Source organism: Hakea prostrata, chromosome 6, assembly GCF_041222555.1.
Source record: "Hakea prostrata isolate BN-2017 chromosome 6, UWA_Hpros_2, whole genome shotgun sequence".
In the NCBI taxonomy this organism is placed as follows: domain Eukaryota; kingdom Viridiplantae; phylum Streptophyta; class Magnoliopsida; order Proteales; family Proteaceae; genus Hakea; species Hakea prostrata.
Window position 1 is genome coordinate 30,809,009 of NC_142605.1, and position 24,039 is coordinate 30,833,047.

The window sequence follows — 24,039 nt, forward strand, 5'->3', positions numbered from 1 at the left end:
AAAGATTAAATCCCAGAAGACTCCATTGATAAGAAAGATTCACTGTTTGCCATTAAAAAATGGTCAAAAGGGGTGCCCAGCCACACAAGTTGATATCAGTTAGTTACGCGGCTTACGCCAGAGTCAAATCCAGCAAACAGTAGAATCGTCAGTGGGGCACTGAAGAACCAAAAGATGTGAACCAGAGAAGCTATCCGTGACTTATTCTTGTTTTTAAGTGGCCACTCAGGATGATAAGTGTCACAAACCCTCATGTATGTTTGGAGTGTTTGGACATACCCACCCCACTCAAGATTCTTCTTGTTTGGTAACCAGTCATTCAAATGATGACTTCTGGGTAGCCTGTCATTCATTCAGATGTCGATTTTACTTAATTGAGTAAATCAAGCAGCCTCTCATTTTTTGTTATCCTTCCCCATTTGATCCCATTCTGACTTACTTTCCTCTTTCTGCTTCTGCTGCTTCTTCTTCTTCTTCTTCAACCACCACCAACCCCCTCTCCCCCACGGCAAAATAACCAGCATGACGATCCCAGAACCATGGATTGGGAAGAAGAATCTTAAGAGAAAGTCTAACACTACTGTCCACCAACACGAAATATCAAGATCAGTTGATTTTGATCTCGGAAATGGAGAAGAAAGAAAGCATCTTGCTCCAAGTAACACAACAGACTGGGTGATCTCCATCAAAGAGAAGCTTGATCAAGTCTCCCAAAGTGAAGCTATTAATTCCTGGCTCAACTGCAGCATCTTTAAAGTCCCCAGTAACTTCAGAGAAATTGACCCAAAAGCCTATGATCCCCAAATAGTCTCCATTGGTCCTTACCATCGTCACAAAATCAACCTCAGAGGGAAGGAGAAGGACAAGTGGCGCCTCCTTCATCATCTCCTGGAACGTACGGGGCATTCAGTGGAGCTATACTTACAGGTCATGGCCGACCTCGAAGAGGAGACTAGAAGTTGCTACTCAGAATCTCTCGACAGCTTTAGTAGCAGAGAATTTGTGGAGATGATGTTGCTTGATGCGGCCTTCATAATTGAATTGATGAATGTATCAGTTAAGGGGTTTATACACTGCGGTTATTCATGGAGAGAACCCGTCTTTACTTCCCGCGGTTTCCTGCCTTCTATCCAGAGGGACTTGCTAATGCTTGAAAACCAGCTTCCTCTCTTTGTATTAGACCGATTATATGCTCTCACCTGCGACCCAGAAGAACTCATCACGGTCAGCGAACTAGCAACGCGATTCTTCGACTCAATCATCCCATGTTGCCACAAACCAGACCCTCTCTTGAAGAGAATCAATGAGCCAGGCCTACATCTTCTCCATGTTGTTCGCCAGGGTATGCTTCCCACCAGTGCTGCATTATTATGCATTGGCTGTGAACCCGAAAAGAAACAGCAGACCCAGGCACTGATCCATTGTGTCACAGGATTGAGGGTTTCTGGAGTCAAATTCCAAATAAGGGCAAACACCAAGAAGTTCATGGACATTGAATTCAAGAATGGAGTTCTTCACATCCCTACCTTGGTAATCCATGACTCAACCAAGTCCATCTTCCTCAATCTTATGGCTTTCGAGCAATGCTACCCGAATTGCAGTAATGATGTTACCTCCTATGTGAATTTCATGGATGGACTTATAAATACTCCTCGAGATGTGGGGTATCTCCGTCACCGAGGGATCATTGATCATGGACTTGGGAGCGACGAGGAGGTTGCTTTTCTCTTCAACAAGATCTGTAGACAGATTGCCTTTGACATCAACGATTGTTATTTATCTGGTGTATCAATATCTGTTAATAGATACTTCGACCACAAATGGAATACATGGAGAGCCCTGCTGAAGCATGAGTACTTCAGCAACCCTTGGGCCATTGTCTCTCTTCTAGCTGCTGTCCTCCTCATTGGGCTTACTATAGCTCAAACGTTCTACAATGTACTTGCCTACTATGTTCCTCCCTCTTAGAACTACAAAATGTGTTACACCTATTGCTAGCTTTGTATCTTAAAAAGAATGAATGACCTTTTAATGTTCAATGTGCTCCCAAAATAAGGCTTTTTCCCCTCGCATATAAATAGATGTAGATGAGCTCCAGAGATGCTTTACCAGTGCTCCAAGCTATCTGGTAAGTGGTAACACTAAGCTAATGATTCAATAAAGGCTCAAGATTTGAGCAGACTCCTTTCTGATGATCAACGCAATCTCTGACACTTAGTTTTATGCTTTAACCATTCATTTCAATTTACTCTCAGATCACAAAGTACAGTAGTGGAATCTCCCCAGTCTTCACATGGTCCCATATTATTGGTAAGGATCAAGGAGCTAGAAAAGATTGAATGGCTTATCCAGCTCAAAATAAAGAGGCATACCCCACTTGATGTCTGAGCACTCAACTAAAACAGAATGGTTTATAACAGGCCATAAACGGGCCTAACTGTTTCTCATACCCTAACTCCTAGCGTTTTTCATTCATTGCAATTAAAGAAGGCAACGAGAGAATTTATAAGAACACATCAAATGGTGCAAGCAACCTCAAGAGATATGATGCAGGAACTATTTTAAATGGTGCATAAAAAATCCATATACCTCTGCAGGATGGGCTGTGGAACAAATATGATAAAACAAGTCCTGGTGTGCTTGTTGTTCCCCTCTTTGCTGGGGGAAGACACATGATACTAATGTAACTGAGTGCAATGTTTACTTCAGCCTTATAAAACATTAAAATTTTTACTCTATTCAGAGGTAGAAAATGGAGAGATGCAGAATCAATATCCTTGTAACAGAATTTGTTTAAGAAACATTACCCACTTAGTGAGCTTTTTGACTGATAAAGTTGGCACTCTATGAACATTTCATCTCCTCCTACATCATCCATATTCATCATGTAAGTGAAAGAAGAAAAAAATCTGTACTGTCAATAATGTTTACTTGTGTATCTAATGGACACAGAGGGTTACAGACACCAACATGAAAAAGCTGATATTCTTTAGCTTTCTCCAATGTTTTTAACATTCTCAACAGAACTATCTAAGTTACTTCTATGTTAGTAAGTAACAAAAACAAATAAATTATGTAAAAAAAAAAAATCTTGCAAGATTTCTGTAGAGGCTGCAAGAAGGATGACCAGAAAACATGACTAATTTCGAAGTGATGTTCTACCCAGTTCTGCCATCATGTATACCAGGAAGAAAGAAAAAATTTGTTATGCATTATAACCTCATATAAGAGTCAGACGACACATTGGCTACTAACTTAGAAGAAAAGCTGAGAGGCACCATCACACAAGTAGCAAGAGATCTTTCCCATAATATAGCAGATGTTATACAGCCAAAGTATGCTAATTTTCCATCAACCTCAACATTATCAATTTCAACTCTTGAACCACTCACGTTGAGTTCTTAAGAAACTGCATACTAGATCATTGAAGGTTATCAACAGACATTTAAATGTATTTTCAGACAGATAAAGGTGACTATCTAAAAGCCATTGGTTAAACTACTAATAGAGCTTCTATTGATTCCTCGTGGCAACTTGATACTCTCATCTTTCAAAGCTGTAGGTTAACCCATAGAACTACCAAGAGTTTGAAGCCTAAGATTACTATACTCTGATATTATACCATAAACATGATAAAAAGCAGTGTTGATCTGAACAAGTAACTTGGATCACCTAGAAAGTACCCTCTTGGTTTTAAGTTTAAATTAATTCACTCTTTCTTGGGGGTAAATGTGAGTAATGTACAGTTGCCAACATCCATAACTAAACACAGTAAAGTCAATACAGTATTTTTCTATTGCTTCATTGGGGGTAAATGTGATTAATGTATTAATTTTAGAGAATGGTCCTGATAAACTTTAGAGCTGCAACTTCTGTGTGATCTGGAGCAGCAAGAGCCCACTTGATATCTGAGCACTTGACAAATGGTTTATAACAGACCATAACAGAATGGTTTATAACAGGCCTAAGCTGGCATAACTAATGGTGTTTTCCATTCGTTGGGATTAAGAAGACAATCAGAGAATTTATAAGAACACATCAAATCATGCACGGCACCTCAAGAGATATGATACAGGATCTGTTTCAAATGGTGCATAAAAAATCCATCAACCTCTGCAGCATGGGCTGTGGAACAAGTTTGATAAAACAAATATGGGTCTGCTTGTTTTTTCCTTCTTTCTTGGGGGGAAGTACATGATATTAATGTAAATAGTGCAATGTTTACAACAGACTCATAAAACATTAAAATTTTTACTCCATTCAGGGGTAGAACAATGGACAGATGCAGAATCAACATCCTTGTAACAGAACTTGTTTAAGAAACATTACCACCTTAGTGAGCTTTTTGACTGCTAACTTTGGCACTCTATGAACTTTCCATCTCCTCCAACATCATTCATATTACCATGTAAGCGGAAAAAATAAATTTCTGTACTGTTAATAATGGTTACTTGTGTTATGTAATGGACACAGAAGGTTAGAGACAACAGCATGCAAAAGCTGATAGTTTTTAGCTTATTCCAATGTTTTAACATTCTCAACAGGACTATCTATGTTCCTTCTATCTTAGTAACTAACAAAAACAAATAAAATAAGGATGAAAAGAAACTTCCAAGATTTCAGTAGAGGTGCAAGAATGATGACCTGAGAAACCTGATTAATTTCCAAGTGAGATTCTACCCTGTTTTGCCATCAAGTATAAAAGGGAAAAAGAGTAACTAATATGCCTTATCACCTCAGATAAGAGTCAGACCCATCCACATCAGCTACAAACTTGGACGAAAAGCTGAGATGCACCATAATGTAAGTAGAAACAGAGGTTCCCCATAACATAGAAGATGTTACACAGCCGTAGTATGCTAAATTACCATCAACATTACCATTATCAGTTTCAACACTTGAACTCACTATCATTGAAGGTTATCAACAGACATTTAAATTTATTTCAAAAGTGACTATCTCAAAGCCATAGGTTAAACTACTAATAGAACTTCTATTGATTCCTTGTTGCAATTTGAGACTCTCATCTTACAAAGCTGTAGTTTAAATCATAGAAAGACTCAAAGAAGTTCAGAGAGAGCAAAAGAGAATCCGAATCCAGCTGAATTTGAATGTAGAAGCCATGGAGAATCAGAATCAGCAAATTAGTGAAAAGGGAAATATGGTGCAGTATCTCAATGCATGTGTCAATTACAGGACATAAAATATGATCCAAAATTTCACAAATATGAAAAATATTAGAACATTTATATGCTAAAGTATACACTAAACTGAACATGTGTATGTTCAGGACAGAAAAATATGGTTTCCAACATTAGGGCATAGAATACACTACTGTGAATATAGGAATCAAGACTGGAGATTCCTCCTTCCCCTTTTTGGGAGGGAAGAATTTCACATATACAGGTGATACACATGAGATTTATGTATGTGATGAGAACAAAGGTCTCACTTTCACATCAAGATTTGGGTTCGACTCTCCTTAATGGTATATTTAAATTACATATAAAAGCTACCTTAATGATATAGTCAAGGTGAGTGTATGTTGGCTGGATAAACTAAGGGTGTCAATCCGTATGGTTTCGTTACAATACCAACTTTGAATACCGAAAACCAAAACCATACCGTTCCAAATTTACATGATATGGTATGCTATGATTTCGATATTTGTAAAAATGGTTCGGTACGGTTTTGGTATTAAATCGGTGCGGGAAAACGGTTTGAACACAATATCTAATGTGGTACAATTTTGGTACGAATGAACCCATGCTACTTTTGTTATTAGTTCATTAAAATCCTAATAAAATTGCAATCAAACAATCGATAGAATCTAATATTAATAGAGACAAAGCAAGTAAATCTAAGAAGATGAGTGCATGATGAAACAAAGGATTGAAAATGGGTATTGGGAATAAGGTAAAGGTAAAGTGTTTTAATTGCAAAATTACATTTATACTCTTAATTTAGTATGGTACCAATTCGGTACACTTTCGGTACATACCTACAGTATGAGTACCTACCGAATTTCAAAATTCGATACGGTAACGGCGTGATTCGGCACGGTTAAACTATACGCAATTGACACCCTTGGATAAACCCCAAATCCAGAAAAAGCAACCAAGAAGATGTTGTAGCATTTGTCAATGCTCTTGTTAGGGGGTACCACTCGCATCCATAGTCAAGGCCCAACTACCTACCAACCATGAGTCCTCAGGGTAATCACATTGAGAAAAGAAAAAGGCAAAAAGAAGTATGTACTACTAGCAAATAAAAGATATACGTATCTACGACCGCATCTTCGAATAATGTCTGTCTCACCCAGAAAAGAGAATTCGTGTCTGTCTCACCCAGAAAAGAGAATGGAATTGTAGCTTTATCTCAACATAAATCCACCAACGGCTCAGATTTGCCACCTGAGGTCCCCCCCTCCCTCCTCGGTATTCATTCTCCACGTTTACGAAGACTTCCAAGCCCCAAGTCTTTTCTCCCTCGTTTCTCTGAGAGTAAATTCCCAATCATTCTCTTTCTCTCTGGTGATCATGGCAGCTGAAGGCGAGGAAGCGATGCCGAATTCCTCTGGTGGCGCACACATACTGGTGTTCCCTTACCCAGCGCAAGGTCATATGCTGCCTCTCCTCGACCTAACCCACCAGCTTCTCCTCCGGAAGCTAACCGTCACGGTGCTGGTGACCCCAAAAAACCTACCTTTCCTAAACCCACTTCTCTCCCTGCATCCACCTTCCTCCATTCAAACACTTATCTTTCCCTTCCCTTCCCACCCTTCAATCCCACCTGGAGTAGAGAACATTAAAGACATCGGCAACCATGGAAACCCCTTCATTATCTCTGCCCTCTCTTCCCTCCGTGAACCCATTACCAACTGGTTCAAATCTCACCCTTCTCCGCCCGTCGCCATCATCTCCGATTTCTTCCTTGGCTGGACTCACCACCTCGCTTCCCAACTCGGCATCCCCCGTGTCTGCTTCTACTCCTCCGGCGCTTTCGTCTCCTCCGTCTTCATGACCCTCTCCCATCAAATGGGTTCCCTGAAGAAGCAAGACCAGCCCTTTGTCTGCTTGCCTCATCTCCCCAACTCTCCTTCCTTCCCATTCGATCATCTCCCATCAATGCTCCGGCTATACAAGGATTCAAACCCCGATTGGAGCTGCGTTAAGGAGGGGTTCATCGCCAACTCCACCAGCTGGGGAGCTGTGTTCAACACCGTTGCCGCTCTGGAAGAGATCTATCTCCGCCACTGGCAACGAGATATGGGCCATTCGCGTGTTTGGGCCGTCGGCCCATTGATGAGTCTGGACTCTACTGGTCCTAGCCCAACTGATCGTGGTGGGCCCAGCTCTGTGCCAGCCGAGTCTGTGCTGACGTGGCTCAATGGCTTTCCCGATGGTTCCGTGTTGTTCGTCTGCTTTGGCAGCCAATTTACTCCCGGGAAGCCGCAGATGGAGGCGATCGCTGCAGGGCTGGAAGGGAGTGGGGCCCGCTTTATCTGGTCCGTCAAATTGAGCGACTCGGACGAGCGCCATCAGATCCTCACCAAATTAGAAGATCGAGTGGCTGGGAGGGGATTGATTATCCGTGGATGGGCCCCGCAGGTGCCGATTCTGAATCACCGAGCTGTGGGTGGGTTCTTGACTCACTGTGGTTGGAACTCGGTGGTGGAAGGGATCACGGCGGGTGTTGTTTCTGCTGGCGTGGCCGTTGCAGGCCGACCAATTCGTGAATGCGAAGTTGTTGGTGGAAGATTTGGGCGTTGCGATTACGGTTGCAGAGGGTGTTGATGCGGTACCGGACTCGGTGGAGTTGGCTCGGATCATATCCGATTCTTTGAGTCTGACTAGGTCTGAGAGGGTCCGAGCGATGGAATTGCGCTCGGAGGCTTTGGCGGCAGTGGAACCAGGTGGAAGCTCTTGTAAGGATTTGGATCAATTTGCGGAGGCTTTGTCTGCACTTTGTCAAAATTCACCTGATCCAAGAGACAACATTTACTGTGACATAGCTGAACAGTTGATGCTTTAACGAACACATAAATCATCACAATAATGAATTTATGAATCGTCACAATAATGAATTTATGATCTACCTGAATTTAATTTGCTTGATTTCTTGGAGTGATGTCTTTTTCTTTCCTTTCTTTCTTTCTTTTTATAATGTTTTCATCATCATCAAATCAATCATAAGGACTTAGAGGCGCCAAAACAAGGGGAGAGAGAGATGTAAAAAAAACAGAGGTTCAAATCAAGTCGTCTTTGATTTGATCTTATTGCCTCTACATAAGAAACTATCACCATTGTATCTCGCTAGAATGACAAGATAAACGAATTAAAATTCCTGTAAAATTTAAAAAGCATTTCTACCATGAATGAAGAGCTCTTGGTTCTTATTTGCACGGTCTTCTTGTCCATTTAATTCCAACATAAGTTGCAAAATTGAGCTTACAACTCAGGCCATAGGTTGAAAACAAGATTTACCAGAAATAGAATAGTAATAGTGCAGCTGAAGTCACAAAACCACAAGTAGTGTAGTGTTTGCTTTACAAAAACATACGCAAATGAGGCTCAAGTGCGTTGCTGTTCCTCTGGTAGCACCTCGTAAACCAGTCTCCAAACAATAACATTTCATTCATTTCCATTATTCAATTCAAAAAAAAAAATCATGGTATGGGAATTTTGATGGTAAAAAGGCTATAAGAAATGATGTTTTACTGGATAGAAATCTTCAAGGAAACAGGATAATCTGATGGGGAGACACTGAACCAGAATCCAGAGCATGTCCAGCACTTGATCCATTTATTAGTCTATACACTAGTGAAGAAGCAATTTATTATTTGTCCAGTACAAGCTATCTGAATACAATAGAGCTAGACGTGGAGCCTTTTGCACTGTGTACGACCTCTTTTTAAGCTGAGTACTTCTTGGAGTTCAACATAAAGCTTTAACCTTAATTGTGATGGTGAATACAGTTATTGCACAAGATGGTAATAACCCTTGCCGATATTCTGGTTTGGTTGTTGATCTTTAAGGCATGCCAGTGGTAACACCTTGATGGGGATAATATGGACCCCAACCACTGAATCCTGCAATAGTTGATTTGTGGTCACTCCCCAAGCATCTCTCAGGTCATAGCTTTAGCCCTTAAATTCCTCAGCGGAAGATGAGCCATGAATATCTTAGGTGAGACCTGGGAGTGAACTGCAAAGCCTGTCTTTGAAATTAGGTCAATTTCTGATGGAAGCGTAGGGTTTTACTGTTGTGCTTTAGCAACCGAGCTAAAATCATAGCCACAAAAATCTCTCCCGATAGCGTCCAATTCCTGCCACCAAATAGCCATAAACAGGTCAGGAAAAAGCTTGTTCAGCAGTAGAGTATATGAGAGAGAATCATACTAAGTAATATTCAGTGAAATGAGCTGTTTGTCCACAGATACTGGTTCAAAGGATAGAGATGAATGTCTCACTATAAAATGTTGCTTGAGTTGTTCAAGGAGATTAAATTCCTTCAGTGTGAAAAGAGTTATTATTTCCTCAGAGAAAGTTGGTGCTGGTCAGTGCTGCCAACAGAACCATGAGAACAGACTTCAACAAGTATTACACGCATAATTTTAGGAAAAAAAGCGTTAGCTGGAGTACTTTTTTATAACTTTGAAGTATCATGATTAATTGTCCCATCCACAAGTTCATACCCTGCATAATAACATAACAAAAGTAAGAACATGCTTAGAACCATGCAATTTCATATGACAAACAGCATATAACCAAGATGTTATGAGATACACATGCAAACATCTTTGACTTTGTCTCAAGGATCTATAAGGAAGGTTATCATGGTATTCAGGGCGACTAGGTGATAAAATGAGAAAACCAGTATATAATAAGTGAAGCATAGAATATAAGAATTTTCATTAAAAGGGGAAAAGGAAGAAAGAAAGAAAAAAAAAAAAAAACCAAAACAAAACAATGCCATAAACATTAAATTAACGTAAAATTGTGAAGTATCAACAAGGCTTGCTATTGCCTTGGACCCAAGAAGAAGCAAAGATGCCTAGGCGATGCCTTGACCACTAAGGTACCCAAGTTGGATCAATTTTTGTATCCCTCTCAATTCCAATAAATCAAATGAAAGCCTTAATACATTAGGTCAAGATCCAATGGTCTAACTTGGATAAGTATTCGGTATGATTACATTTTGGGCTTTTAGTTTTTCATCCCTAAATAGTACTTTTATTAAACAACAGCACTTTAAATACTCATCCCAACTAAACTAAACTCAGCCTTATCCCCACTACATGGGTTCTTAACTTCCGATCAGCTCTATTTAAAGATATACTTGTTAGAAGTCCTAAGCTATGCATGCCTTTCATCTTAACTACTTTAGCTTTTTCAATCTGAATTAAATCACTCATACTGATGCATCTAAAGATCTCCATTGTATGTGGCCATACAATCTCAATCAACTTTTTTGCAACTTATCACATATCAGAGCTACTCCCCAATCAACTCTATTTGTTCATCCCTTGTGTTCGTGCAACCAATAAAGAACAACTGCCAAACACCACCCACCCCCCACCTCCACCTCAAAATATATATATAGTCACTCGACTGCTTCAGCCAGGAGCAATGGAGCCTACCACTGCAATTTCTGCTACCAATCATCATCTCTCTCCAAGCGGCTGCTCTTTGTTTCCACTTTTCTTTCCCTCCTTTGGGTGGCAAGTAAGCCTTCTTGGCAGCTTTCACTCCACCCCAAATAGCTCTTTTTGTGATTTGAACCCTTAAGTCAAGGTAGTTCTCATACCAAATGTTAGGTACTTGACCAATGCACCAAAAGTTCTGAAGCTGATGGAATGGGTTGAGTCAAGCTCTTTAACCTATCCTATACTAGGCTGGCCCAATCTAGCGCCCATACACAAAATTGGGCCCCATCAGGCACTTAACATCAACCCCCTTCTACTCCCTCTTAAAACCTTCTAGATCCTTCCTCTCCTTCTCAATCCTTAAGCTCACCTCATCTCCCGTGAGCCCATCTCCTATTTCATCCTCTTATCTCCCCTTCAGCCAAATCCCTTTCTTCTTCTCATCCCTCGGCCTAACCCTTTCTCCAAGCCCCCATCTCCCCCCCCCTTAACCCAGACCTACCTTTCCCTAACCCAGTTGATATCCTCTCCCCTTCTCTCAGTCCAGACCTACACTGAGCCAACCCATTACCCTCTTATCCCCTTCGCTTACTTAGGCCCACCCCATCCCTCCTCCATGCAGCCCATCGCACCCCACTTGTCCCTCCCTCTTGGCCCAACCCTCTTCACCCACTCCTCTTGACACCCCCAGCCCCTCCTTCCCCCCTTTGGCCCATCCCAATTCCCAACCCCCTCCTTCTCCATCCCCTTCCCACCACCAAACCCAGCCCACCAATCCCCTTCCTCTTGGCCCAACCCCTTCCACCCCCTCCCCTGCCCAACCCAACTTCCCCCTCCCCCTCCTACCTTGCCTCTCCAGCCCCCTCCCCCCCCCCCCCCTCTGATTCCCCAGTCCGCCCCCAATCCTCCACCTGAGGCTCCCTCCCCCCCTCCCCCCAACCAAAAGAAAAAACTCTCTTATGATCCCTTATTCCTTTTGTCCTACCACTCTAGTCTTGGGGATATCCAATTCTCTCAAGACTTCGGCTAGTGCCTTCTCCATCTCAAGCTCCTCTTCCCCACTCTGATGCAGGCAGCCTACTTCTAGCAATATAGACCCTCCTCCATAGTGTGAGGAGGATGCCTTAGAGGAAGCTCTCAAGGCCAAAAACCCCAAGAGTTGCCTCTGATCATGATGGCTGTAAGAGAAGCAACTGCATTCCCAAGGAGCATTGTTACCAAATTGATGGGGATTTCATTATGGATTTCAACTCTCCTAGGAAGAAGAAGAAAAAGAATAGGACAAAATATTACCTCTTATTGCCTTGTGTTATTAAGCTTTCTTTTTATTATTATTATTTATTTATTTATTTTTTTTTTTTTTTTTTGGGGGGGGGGGGGGGGTTCACCCTTTAGCTTTTTTGTTATGTTTGGTGCCTTCTATCAAGCATTTGTTTTCTTCTTTGTTTTTGGCTGGGCCAATGCCCTTAGTTCTCCTTATATCCCCGCTCCCTCCTTTTTTTTCTTCCCTTTGGCTAATGAATTTTTTATTCATCCAAAAAAAATTATCTTAGAACCTTTCTCCAAGGTAGATCTCAATAAGTCCATCTAGGTACCTATTCCCTACACTTGTCTCATGCACAAAAAATAATAGTATCAGCAAAAAAGCTAGTACCAAGGCATCTGATCTTGAATGCATCTGGTTAATTCATCTATGATAACACAAACAATAAGGCTTAAAGTTGTAAACTGATGTAACCAAATTGTGGGTGAGAATTAAGTACCTTATCCCTCGGCACGCAGTTCTTATATTAATAACCACACCATTATACATATCTGTAACCATATCCACATATTTGGGAACCATTTCTCCTCTGATCTTCCTGGCAACCACAACAACCATATAAAGAGATTATATGAAAAGAAGCTCACAAGAATCTTCCCATTTTACTTCATAATTAGCTACTACTACCTTCTGGTTTTCTCCAAAACCATCTAGCACATTTTCCTATCTAATTATAAAGTCCAATGAGCCTATAGCACTCACCTGATGTCACTTTACACATATAGCTGGAATCACAAGCATATTGTGAAGTAACTCAGACAAAATAACATTTAATGTATCATATGGTGCAGAGAAATGTTTCTTTAAGGTTTAAAATATTATGTCAAGAGGAACCCAAATTCTGAGCACCTCGATAAGCACAACCTGGAAGTCTGCCAACAAAGATCCTGATTCTAGATCAAAGACCTTAGTCCCTCATTTCTAACCGTATTTTGGCTCTGGTAATCATGTTCACAGACAGATTTTACATATATAACTGTCCATTAATTAGCAATTACTACAAAGGATAAAGTGCAACTTGCACCCTCAGAAAACTTTCAAATTAACTTGCACAGTTGGAAGAAACTAAAGTGCTAAATATGTATTAATATTTGCAATACTCCTGAAAATATAAGATTCAGAGATCATAAAACTAGCCAAGATGAATTTATCCATTAGATTACCTATGTAAGGGACCCATTATATCATCAAGATCAGGCCAGATCAGTGAATGTGGATTTGCACTGGCATAGACTGAACCCGTCTCAAAAATTCTTCACCATTGTACATATCCAAATATCCAATTGTCAGAGGGTGCACAAACCTGCAATTCTCATTAGGAATGTCCGTTTGATTCTTTTTCTTTTCAATGGTCTCTTGTTTACATTGTTTTGAATGCTGCTAGAGAGCCAATCCAGTCCTTTATGCAGTCTCACCCAGGATATGGCACAGAAGCTGTTGGTGTACCTGGCTAGCAGAATAACCCCAAATAATCAACTCACATGTCATAAATTCAAAGAATGCCTGAAATGAAAGAGAGAGTCATCCTAGCTTCTTCAGGACAAGGCATCTCTACTGATTTAATTGTTGAGAGAGCTTAGAGATGCATAGATAGAAAATATCAATGACATATGGATGGTCAAATCATTCTTCATTTTCTCTTTGTTCACCGAATTTACTAATAGCAATTCTAGTGAGCTCCAATACAAGCAATAATAAGTTTTGAAATGAAAATTTACAGATAAGAGTATAAGACCATAACTCCATAAGCACCAACCTCATTATTGCACAGTAGACACCTACAAAATTGGCTTCTTTCTTAGGAATAAGTCTAGAGCCTATGATCCCATAAGTAGAAGTAATAAGCCACTTGTATTAGGGCTATACCGTAAGGAAGTTCTATAGGAAATCATGTATATTGATTTCCATACATCGTTTTTATATTATGTGTTAAATTTTGAACCGGTTTGGATGGTTTGAATTCTAAACCAGTGGTTCTATTTAAGTTACTTCGATTATTCTCATTTTTAAGTTGTAAGTTGTAACCAAGGTTCAAGATTTCATTTCATCTTGAGGTCTCAGCCACCTCGAGACGACCGAAATTGAGAGATTTTGACAAATTCTCGCCCAAAACCTGGTACAATTCTGCCAGGTTTTGGTGGAATGCTGGGTGGGTTTTGTGCATTTTAAGGGTCTGGTTCTTTTTGGACAACCTATTTTAGGGCCTATAAACGCAGCCCATGGTTAGTTTGGTTAAAAGAAATAACACACAATGGTCTTTTGGATCTGCACTCTTGTTTGGGTCTATGCATCAAATCTGAATGTATTTTCACACATCTAAACATTCTTGAAATATAAATTCAGTCATGGAATATTTTAGGCTTTATTAACACATTTAAATGATCATATTGCAAAGATAGTCATCTAAATAGGTGTTCTGTATTCACCCTTGGTTGGCAGTGTACTGTTGAATCCTCACATATAATTCCCAAGATTTCAACCAAAATTTCATAGAAACTCCAGCCAGCCAAGTATTTCATTTCAGTGACCTCAATACATCCGACATCTTGTGAAATTCGTTCAAACAATGGTTGTAACTTATAACTAACTCTATTTTAAGTCGTTCACTGTCCTAGTCAGTTTAAATTACCTAATAGGTTAAGGATTATGCTAGGCCTTTCTTTTTACTGTAGGAGTTTATTTTTGAGTATCTTATATAAGGTGGTATCAGGGGCAAGAACTAGAAATGAATTGATAAGTAGAATTTTGTGTTTTGTGTATCACTACTGGTGAGGTAAAATGGTATAGCATGGATATGTGACCATTTTCTTCCACTACTCCCTAGCCCTTCAATGAGCCGAAGTTCCTCGCAATTTCAAGGATATTCTGCATTAAACAAGTTGCTGTCAAGGTGTCTCTGCAACAACAGTAAGTTTAAAGGATACCAGCCCCATAGTTCTACTGCCTATCCTTCCAAATCCTGATCCCCAACTTTCTCCCTTAGATTTCTTTTTTTGTACACCATCACTCACCAACAGACCAGATTAACCATCAAAACATCCCCAAAATAAAGTTCAAATAACCATTGCCTCCCATTTGAACGTTAAGCCAAAGTTAGTCCAATTCTGTCCTGCAGAAACCCTGAACTTCCAAATCCATCCCTAACCTGCTAATTCAATAAAACCTAAATTACTTTCAATCCAGCCATCCAAAACCCCTAAGAAATTTTAATCACATACTCCCCATAACCTTTTGACATTACCACTTGAGTTTGGTTGGATACTGACGGGACAAAATCTTAAATTTTCATCTTTTTGCTTTTTCCTGAAGCCTGGAAAACCCTAAAACTCCAAATTCAGTATTCAAAACCTTATCTGTGACAAAGCTTCACTGATAAACTCACCATCACTACTTGGTCATAACCTTGCTATAACCCTAATTTTGACCTAACCCAAATTGGAACCCACACCTAATTCTGACCTACCGAACATGGTTTGGTTCATATAAGATCCTGATTTATGGGTTCCTAGTTGATCTCATCAATATTGGACTATATTACCAAAACAAATCACTTGAAATCAGCAACTGTGCTTTTTAAGTCGCTCGAGAAATATTTAGAGATAGACAAAAGTTCCAATGGTAAGTTAGATGACACTGCCTAGGAGTTCAGCTACATTTTAGTATTACAGAAAAACTATCCAGTAACTAATTTTCAAACCTCAACAAATTTAAAGTTACATGAAGTAGGGTCATGAATCTATTGAGTTGTACAAAATAAAAAATGTGAAACAAGAGTAATGAAAGATAACTGAGATTAACTGGTAAATCTATAACAGTGACACTAAAACAGCAATCATGGATGTGTGGAATGTTAGAGGTTTAAATAATATTGCTAAGCAGAGTGAAGTCAAGAAATTTCTCTTGGATTCTAAAGCAAATTTTTGTGCCCTTCTTGAGACTCATGTCCAAGTTGAGAACTCCCATCGGATTGCCAGTTTCTTAGCCCCTTCCTGGTCCTTCCTTTCCAATTATTCCCATTGTTCCAATGGTAGAATTTGGATTCTCTGGAACCCCTCCTCTCTCAATATAACCCTCATCGACTCTTCTCCCCAATTCATGCATCTCTCCTTGTCCCATCCTAATTCCAATTCCAACCTCTTCCTCACCATTGTCTACGGGTTCAATCGGGCTGCTAAGCATGCCCCTCTTTGGGACTCCATTCGTTCTCTTTCCTCCGCTCTCGTAAATCACTCTTTGGGGTGGGGGGGGGGGGATTTTAACATTGTTCGTTACTCTCATGAGCGAGTGGGTGGTCGCCGGCCTAACCCTTTAGCGGTTGAGGATTTCAATTCCTGTCTTGATGATTCTTGTATCACTGATCTCCGATGGTCAGGCCACTCTCTTTCTTGGCATAACCATAGGATTGGTATGGATAGGATTGCTTCAAAGCTCGACCGCTTCCTTGTCAACCATCAATGGCTCTCCTTCCCTGATTCCCACGCTTCCTTCTCCCCTGCGGGCCTATCAGATCATTCTCCCTGCCTAGTCCATATCTTCTCCCTCTCTTCCTTCGGTCCCAAACCATTCAAATTCTTTGATATGTGGACCTCCAACCCGTCTTTCCTCGACACGGTCAAGGAAGCTTGGGAGAAGCCCGTTCATTGCCACTCCCTTCCCCTCATTAGCTTTGCCCGTCGGCTTAGGAATACCAAGGATGCTCTCCGTTGTTGGAACCTCTCCACGTTTGGAAACATCCCCTCTAGGGTTTCTGATTGCCGCTCTCATCTTTTGCAAATCCAGGCCAATCTCCAAACTAACCCCCTCAATCCTTCGCTTGCGGATAGTGAGAGACTTCTCTCTTCTGAACTTTCCTCTTTGGTCTCTATTGAAGAGAACTTTCTCCGCCAAAAGGCTAGGATTAAATGGCTCCAACTCGGAGACTCCAATTCGGCTTTCTTCCACCGTTCCCTTAAAGCGAGAAATAACTATAATTCTATCCCAGCTCTCCTCTCTAGCAATGGATCTTGGATTCTCGACCCTCCGGAGATCAAAGCTGAGGTTGTCTCCTTCTCCAATCTCCTTTCTCCTCCTCGCTCTTCTCTCCCTCCGCGCCCCCCTCTACCCCCTGGTTTGATTAACAAATTTGTTAGCCATCAAGCTCTCCCCTCTCTCTTCTCCATTCCATCCCATGATGAAATTCTTCAAGCCATTCGTTCCCACAAACCAAATCGTGCCCCTAGCCCTGATGGTTTTAGTATGGGGTTTTACTCCAGTGCTTGGAACCTTATTGAGGATGATCTTATTATGGCTATCCGCAGTTTCTTCCTCAATCCCTCTCAGCTCTCTTCTATCAACCAAACTTTTCTTTGTCTCATCCCCAAAAAGGCAGGCGCCTCCTCCCTTTCTGATTTTCGCCCCATCTCCCTCTGTAATCTCTTATACAAGTTCATCTCTAAAATCCTAGCGAATCGGCTCAAAAAGATTATGCCTAACCTGGTTAGCTCGAACCAGTCCGCTTTCATTTCCGGTCGTAGCATCGCGGACAATATCCTTCTTTGTGTTGAGATTGTCAGGGGGTTTGACAGAGCATCCCACTCCCCTGCAGCTCTCCTCAAAGTTGATCTCCACAAAGCTTTTGACTCTATTCGCTGGGATTTTATCAGTGATGTTCTATTAGCCATGAGATTCCCCCCTTCTTTTATCCACTGGATCGAGATTTGCATTTCCACCCCTTTCTTTTCTATCATTACTAATGGCTCACCGGCGGGATTTTTTCCCTCTAGTGTTGGTATCCGCCAAGGCTGTCCCCTCTCTCCCTTTCTCTTGTCCCTGGCTTTGAGGTTCTATCCCGTCTTCTTCAAGCCAAGACTGATCAACTCCTGATTTCTCCCATTCCTAAGTGTAAAGCCATCAATTTGACTCATCTTGCTTTCGCCGATGATCTCATGATCTTCTCTAAAGCTGACCCCAGATCCATCTCCACTATCACCTCTACTCTCTCCTTCTTCGAGTCTTTATCTGGCCTGAAAGTCAACATTGATAAATCTTCTCTCTTTCTGTCTGGAGTCTCAGAGCCCCTTCGTTCGACCCTCCTGAATATTTCTGGGTTCAAGCCAGGTTCCTTCCCTGTTATCTACCTTGGTCTCCCTCTCATCCCGGGTAGGCTTACTCGTCATCACTGCTCCCCTATGTTGGATAACATCTGCAAAAGTCTCCAACTTTGGAAAAGCCGGCTTCTTTCCTTTGCTGGTAGGGTTGAGCTCATCCGATCTGTGCTTCAATCTTCTTACCTTTATTGGTGTGGCATTTTTCCGATCCCTAAAGCCATCTCATCTGCTATGGAATCTCTCTTCTGTGCTTTCCTCTGAAAGGGCCAGGATTCATCCCGCTTCCTTCGCCCCATAAGCTGGTCCAAGGTTTGTCGGCCCAAATCTGAAGGGGGCCTAGGAATTCGTAGGATTCAAGATGTCAATGCCGCTGCTTTGCTTAAACTCATTTGGAAAATCATCACCAAGGATAATTCTATTTGGGTCAATTGGGTTCACTCATACCTTCTCAAATCCAACTTTTTCTGGACTGTCTCTTGCCCCTCTTATCCCTCTTGGACTTGGAGGAAGCTCCTCCTTCTCCATCCCCGGGCTCTTTCCACCATCACCACCCACATCTCCTCTGGCTCCTCCACCTCTTTCTAGCAAGATCCGTGGCATCCGATGGGTATTCTCCTCTCTCTCCCCCCCCCCCGCACAGTCTATAAAACCCGAATTCCCAAATCCACCTTGCTTTCGGAGTTTATCTCCAATGGTTCTTGGGTTACTTCCCCGCATCATAGTCTCACGCAAGTTTGGAGTTCCCTCCCCCCTATTTACCCCCTCCTTCATGATACTATCATTTGGACCCACTACCAAATCCTTTACCTCGGCTTCGGCCTGGAACCTCCTTCGCTCCCCCTCCCCTGCCCCTCCATGGCCACCCATAGGTATGGTTTAAAGGCCACATCCCCAGACATTCTCTCACTCTTTGGAGAGCCTTAAACCTAGCCCTACCAAGCCAGTCTTTCCTTATTTCCCGCCACATCCCTGTGAACCCAAAGTGTATCCTTTGTTGGAATGGTATTGAGGACACTGATCATTTGTTCTTTACTTGCCCTTTATCTAGTGCCTTGTGGAGGAAAGCCCTGAGTTATATTTGGCCCCGTTCCCGTCGCTCATTTGGGTTTACCCGTGACTGGTCTTGGATTCTGAGCAAATTCGCGTACCTCTATTTGTGATCGTATTGGCAAGCTCGTCTTTGGTGCCACAGTCCACCATCTATGGTGGGAGCGTAATCTCAGGCGCTGGAACTCCAAATCCCGCTCTATCGATTCCATTTGGAATGCTATTTATTTTGATGTTTCAGCTAGGATTTCTTCCTCTCCCCTCCCCCCGGTTGTTGATTCCCCAAGGAACAGGCTTATTGTTGTCTCCTGGGGGATCAACTCCCAAATCCCCACCGCTAGTTGACTCGAGCTTGTGATTTTGTTTTTTGTTTTGTCTCTTTAATAGATTATTTATTCATCCAAAAAAAAAATTCATTGGCAGAAAAGTACAAGCACTGTGAAATGTCAAGCCTAGGATGAAATTCAACAATGCCATAACTGAAATGGGTTCCATATCATGACCAAAATTGCATGATCTTAACAGCTATAAAACCTTATTTTCTAGTGAAATTCAAGCAAATAAATAACCTAACATAGTTCAGCTGGTACAACAGTTAACCGGATCCAATGCAAAAGGAGAAATGACCATAAATTTTCAAACCGTAAGAGTGCAAGTAGACAAAAAAGAAGGCATACAAACTTATTACTTATCAGGAATAAGGATCAGATGGAATGGGTAACACTGATCCAACTGATGCACACAAGTGGCGGTATCTCACAGGATGAAGTAAACAGCCTCACAATTAGACCAGATAGAGCAATGTGGATTTGTATTGGCATACCTTGGACCCATCTTCAAAGAACTCTCTCTTTTAACCTTGTCTGCTATGCTGTTAGGCAGCCAATCTAGTTCTTCGTGCAGTCTTTTCTCAAGATATAGCATAGGTGATTCAGGTTTACCTGGATAACAGAATATTTTTAAATAACCAACTCAAGGATCACAATTTTAAGGAATGTACAGCCTAAAAAAAAAAATTCATCCTAGCTTCTCAAGACCAAAGTCTAGAGGCATCTCTACTGATTTAATTGCTGAGAGAACAGACACATAGAATAAATTAATAACTGATGGACTATTAAATTATTTCTCATTCTTCTTCATTATTACATTGAAAACACCCAATCAATGGCTTGAGATCCGAAATTAAGTTGCCTAAGTTGCTTGGCAAAAAAATTCTGATTGGTACATGTGCCCACTGAGACCTAGAAGGGTAGATTGTAAGAGGGTCAAATCTAGGAACGTCAAAAGGATGCATAAAAAGATTGAAAAAGCACGTGTGTGTGTGTGTGTGTGTGTGTGAGAGAGAGAGAGAGAGAGAGAACATATTTGATAATGCTACAAGATGATCATAACAGGAAAGGAAACTTACCTTAAAAATGGAACTGCCAAATCCACCAACCCATCAACTTATAGTCATAAAGATCCAATTGGAATTCACAACGATCTATTCCCCCAAATTTAATCAGTAAGCAAGCCAGTTTTGATCATCTCTGCCATCAGTTCAAACACTGAACTGAAATCACCTTTCCTATGAAGAGCTTTACACATCACCCAACATATATCCTGATCTGGATAAATGCCATGAGATAGCATCACGCAAAGGAAATCTTTTGCTTCATTGATTAAGAACCTTTTGCATAGTCTATTAATTACAGCACTGTAATCTTTAATTGTGAACTCAAATCCCCTCTCCAACATCTGATTGACAAGAACTTTTGCCTTCTGTGCATCGCCCTTTGCACTATGTGCTTTGATTAATGTGGTGTAAGCCGTTTTTGTCAATTTGACGTTGGGATCTTGAAGAGAAACCAGTAGCATATTATCAGCACACGTTAAGTCTTTGTACATGCAGAGGCCTTTAATGAGAATATTATACGTAACAGGACTGGGGTGTAAATTATGCTGAGCCATTTCATGAAAATAAAAAAGTGCTCTTCCCATGTCTCGAACCTTACAAAAACCATGGATGAGGGTATTGTAAGTTATCTGATCTGGGGCGAGATCCTTAGAATGCATGTCCGATAGCAATTGAACAGCTTCGTGTAGCCTCCCTTTTTCACACAGTGCTTTTATAACTACAGTGTAAGTCACAACAGAAGGTTCAACAAGATTTGCTCCCATCTTATGCCAAAATTCAAATACATCATTTACATTTCCACATTTGTAAAATGCATCCATCAGGGTAGTGTAAGTCACAACACTTGGTGTCAATCCATAAACTGGAATTTTATGTAACAACCTTTTAGCCTCTGCCAGTCTCCTATTCTGGCACAACCCATGGATCAAGGAATTAAATGTTACAACAGTCGGAGTAATCCCACTTTTGATTATTTTATTATACAATAATACAGCCTCATCAATACTACCGTGCTTTGCATACCCGTCAATCATTATGTTATACAAAATTATATCTGCCACTAAGTCATGCTGGTTTAGGGTGTCAAAATATGCTCTAGCCTCTGATATCATTCCCTTTTGGCACAAACCTGACAGATCAGCACCATACACGAAGGAATTGGGGGTGATTCTCTTTGAGCACATTTCCTTATATATCTCAATAGCTCTCTCCATCTGCCCATTCTTGGAAAAGCCATCAATTAAAATGGAATAGATAACAAGGTCTGGTTTCAAACCAACAGCTTCCATTTCATTAAGCAAGACCATAGCTTCATCAAGTAAGCCAATTTTACATAGACTGCTTAGCAGTACACTGTAAGTGACAACACTCAACTGAAAACCTTGTGAAAACATCTTTTTCCGCAGTTCCAAACCTTCCCTGATTTTGCCCATCTCACAATATCCACAGATTAGTATTGTGTATGTAACAACATTCAGGTTCAACCCTTTTGACTGCATCCTTGAAATGAGTTCCATGGCCCCATCCATGTTACGGAGCAATCGAAAACCATTAAGCAGAGTGTTATATGTAACCAAGTCGGGCTCAATACCATTCCTCTCCATGTCATCGGCAAATTTCATGGCTTCCTTCATAGATCCTGCTACACATAGCCCATGAATGAGAGTATTGTAACTGTATCCATCAGGAAATACTCCGTACTTGAGCATCACACAAAGAAACGATGTGGCAACATCTACAAAACCCATACCACAGAACCCGGAAATAAGGGTATTGAACAAAACAATGCAGGGTCTAAATTCTTTTCCTACAGTCTCCTGAAAGAACGTTACTGCATCGCGTAATCTTGATTGCTTGCATAGAGCATTTATAAGGATGCTATGAGTGTACTTGTTAGGACGAACCCCACTGGATTCAATGTCATGGTATATATCCCATATGATATCCGTATGTCTCAGGTTGCACAGTAAACTGTTGTACGTTGAAATGGAAATTCGAATGTTACAGTGCTTCATGCTACGAATTATGAACAACACATCATAAACCATCTCATAGCTTGAATAAACATTAGCTAACATATCCCATACCAGATTACTCGAATTCCACCCTCTGAAGTTATTCCACAGTAGCTCACACAGATAAGATGCCGATCCGGATCCTACAGAAAAAAACAAGAAACCAATAAATCATTGCCCCAACCCAATGCAGTAATCAATCTAGCTTGAACCATAGTCTAACTACAGCTATGAATTACAGCAATTTGTTGGAGGCAAATATAAGTGGAAAGTTACCTTCTGATTCCACTATCTTACTTAAAATTTGGCGCAATTCTCTTAGGAGTCCCATTTCAGCAACAACATGGCAAATAACGAAATTAGAAATCCTAGAGTGCCGAAACCCATACTCATTTGTCAAGGAATGGAAAACAGCAACCGCAGATTCCGCGTCATTTGTTCCCAATGTATAGAGAATCTGATCGACTTGTGAGGAATTCAAACATGGAATCAACATTCTGAAGTGATGGCTGCTGAGAAATTTACTGGGTCCAAAACTTTTTAAGCCTCTGAGAATTTCTCGAACGGGATCACTAGGGTTAGAGACGGAGAAACCGATGGAATCATCTTCAGTTGCTGATGCTGCAGTTGAAAATGAGGGGTTCAAGACAATGAAAGCCAGGGTTTTTGGAGGACGACGAAGAGATAATGTCCATAGACGTAATGGATTAAGCATGAAGAGCCTCTAGGGTTTTGGTTCTCGCCAGCCGTTAGTTTCCCGGCAATTTTGAACTTGAAATACGTGAAACCCTTAAGAGGGAAGAGATGAGAATCGAGTTGGACCAGAACATCTCTCAGGCAACCTTTCTGGCTTCTTCTGACGGCGAACGCCAACAAATGCTTAGGCATCGACCAGCATTGGACCACTCAGACAACCGGCCGGAGCAGACATAATGCGGTCTAACCAAACAGGTAAGGATTTTAGGGCTAATCTCTTTTTTCTCTCTTTCTTTCTTTTTTTTTTTTTTTTTTTTTTTTTTTTTTTTTTTTGGAAAAGGTCTTAAAGGATTTTAGGGCTAATATTTAATATGTCAGTTAAGTTTAAAAAATAATAGTCCACAATTTTATAGTGTTCTTTTTTTTTTTGGGTAAATATCACTACCTCCCTCAGCGGACAAAAGACACACCCCCAGGGAAAACACACCCCCTCACCAGCAAATATATCAAACACCCCCCCGTTAACTCCGGTAAAGTAACTACCGAAAATTTCTAAAACCCCAAACTACCCTGGCTAATTTTTATTATTTAAAGCCTAAATTATCGAATCACCCTAACAATTAAACACCAAATTACCCTCAATTAAAATAATATTAAAAGCCCAACTTGCCCTTATGTTTAAAAAAATTTATCAAACAATTAAAAAAACAGTACTACCCAAGAAAATAAAAATGCAATTAATAAAAAGGGTACGATAAAATTAAACACGACACTATTTGGGTCTAAGTGTTTGATAAAAAAAATAAAACAAAAGGTATATTGGGTTTT

The 24,039-nt window shown here is 40.9% G+C and overlaps 2 protein-coding genes and 1 pseudogene across 5 annotated transcripts; 2 read left to right on the plus strand and 1 right to left on the minus strand.

The window, feature by feature from the left end:
* The first annotated feature begins 284 nt into the window (after positions 1-284).
* Positions 285-2,578, plus strand: LOC149013315 (UPF0481 protein At3g47200-like). The gene has a single exon (XM_089160153.1). The coding sequence runs from the start codon at positions 523-525 to the stop codon at positions 1,966-1,968; it is 1,446 nt and encodes a 481-aa protein (XP_089016279.1). The 5' UTR covers positions 285-522; the 3' UTR covers positions 1,969-2,578.
* Positions 2,579-6,454: 3,876 nt separating this feature from the next.
* LOC149013316 (flavonol 3-O-glucosyltransferase UGT89B1 pseudogene) lies at positions 6,455-8,464 on the plus strand (annotated as a pseudogene).
* Positions 8,465-8,963: 499 nt separating this feature from the next.
* On the minus strand, positions 8,964-23,382 carry LOC149013317 (Tetratricopeptide repeat (TPR)-like superfamily protein). Of its 4 annotated transcripts, XM_089158255.1 has the most exons (8): positions 22,792-23,382; positions 20,513-22,658; positions 19,928-20,045; positions 13,135-13,421; positions 12,411-12,509; positions 9,644-9,697; positions 9,472-9,564; positions 8,964-9,327 (listed from the first exon to the last, which is right to left on the minus strand). In XM_089158255.1, exons 1-2 carry the CDS (start codon positions 23,228-23,230, stop codon positions 20,602-20,604), a joined length of 2,496 nt encoding a protein of 831 aa, XP_089014381.1. In that variant the 5' UTR covers positions 23,231-23,382; the 3' UTR covers positions 8,964-9,327; positions 9,472-9,564; positions 9,644-9,697; positions 12,411-12,509; positions 13,135-13,421; positions 19,928-20,045; positions 20,513-20,601. The 4 variants fall into 4 exon arrangements, with proteins under 4 accessions (XP_089014381.1, XP_089014380.1, XP_089014379.1 ...); XM_089158254.1 differs by having other exon boundaries at positions 9,472-9,697; positions 13,135-13,417; XM_089158253.1 differs by having other exon boundaries at positions 9,472-9,697; positions 13,275-13,421.
* Between the last annotated feature and the right edge of the window lie 657 nt (positions 23,383-24,039).

What these genes read in the sequence shown, in the direction of transcription:
- LOC149013315 (XM_089160153.1), top strand. Translation starts at nt 523, where the DNA reads ATGACGATCCCAGAACCATGGATTGGGAAGAAGAATCTTAAGAGAAAG.
- LOC149013317 (XM_089158254.1), bottom strand. Translation starts at nt 23,230, where the DNA reads ATGCTTAATCCATTACGTCTATGGACATTATCTCTTCGTCGTCCTCCA. An exon ending in TAAGATAGTGGAATCAGAAG is followed by an intron (nt 22,659 to 22,791) that starts GTAACTTTCCAC and finishes TTTTTTCTGTAG; the next exon opens with GATCCGGATCGGCATCTTAT.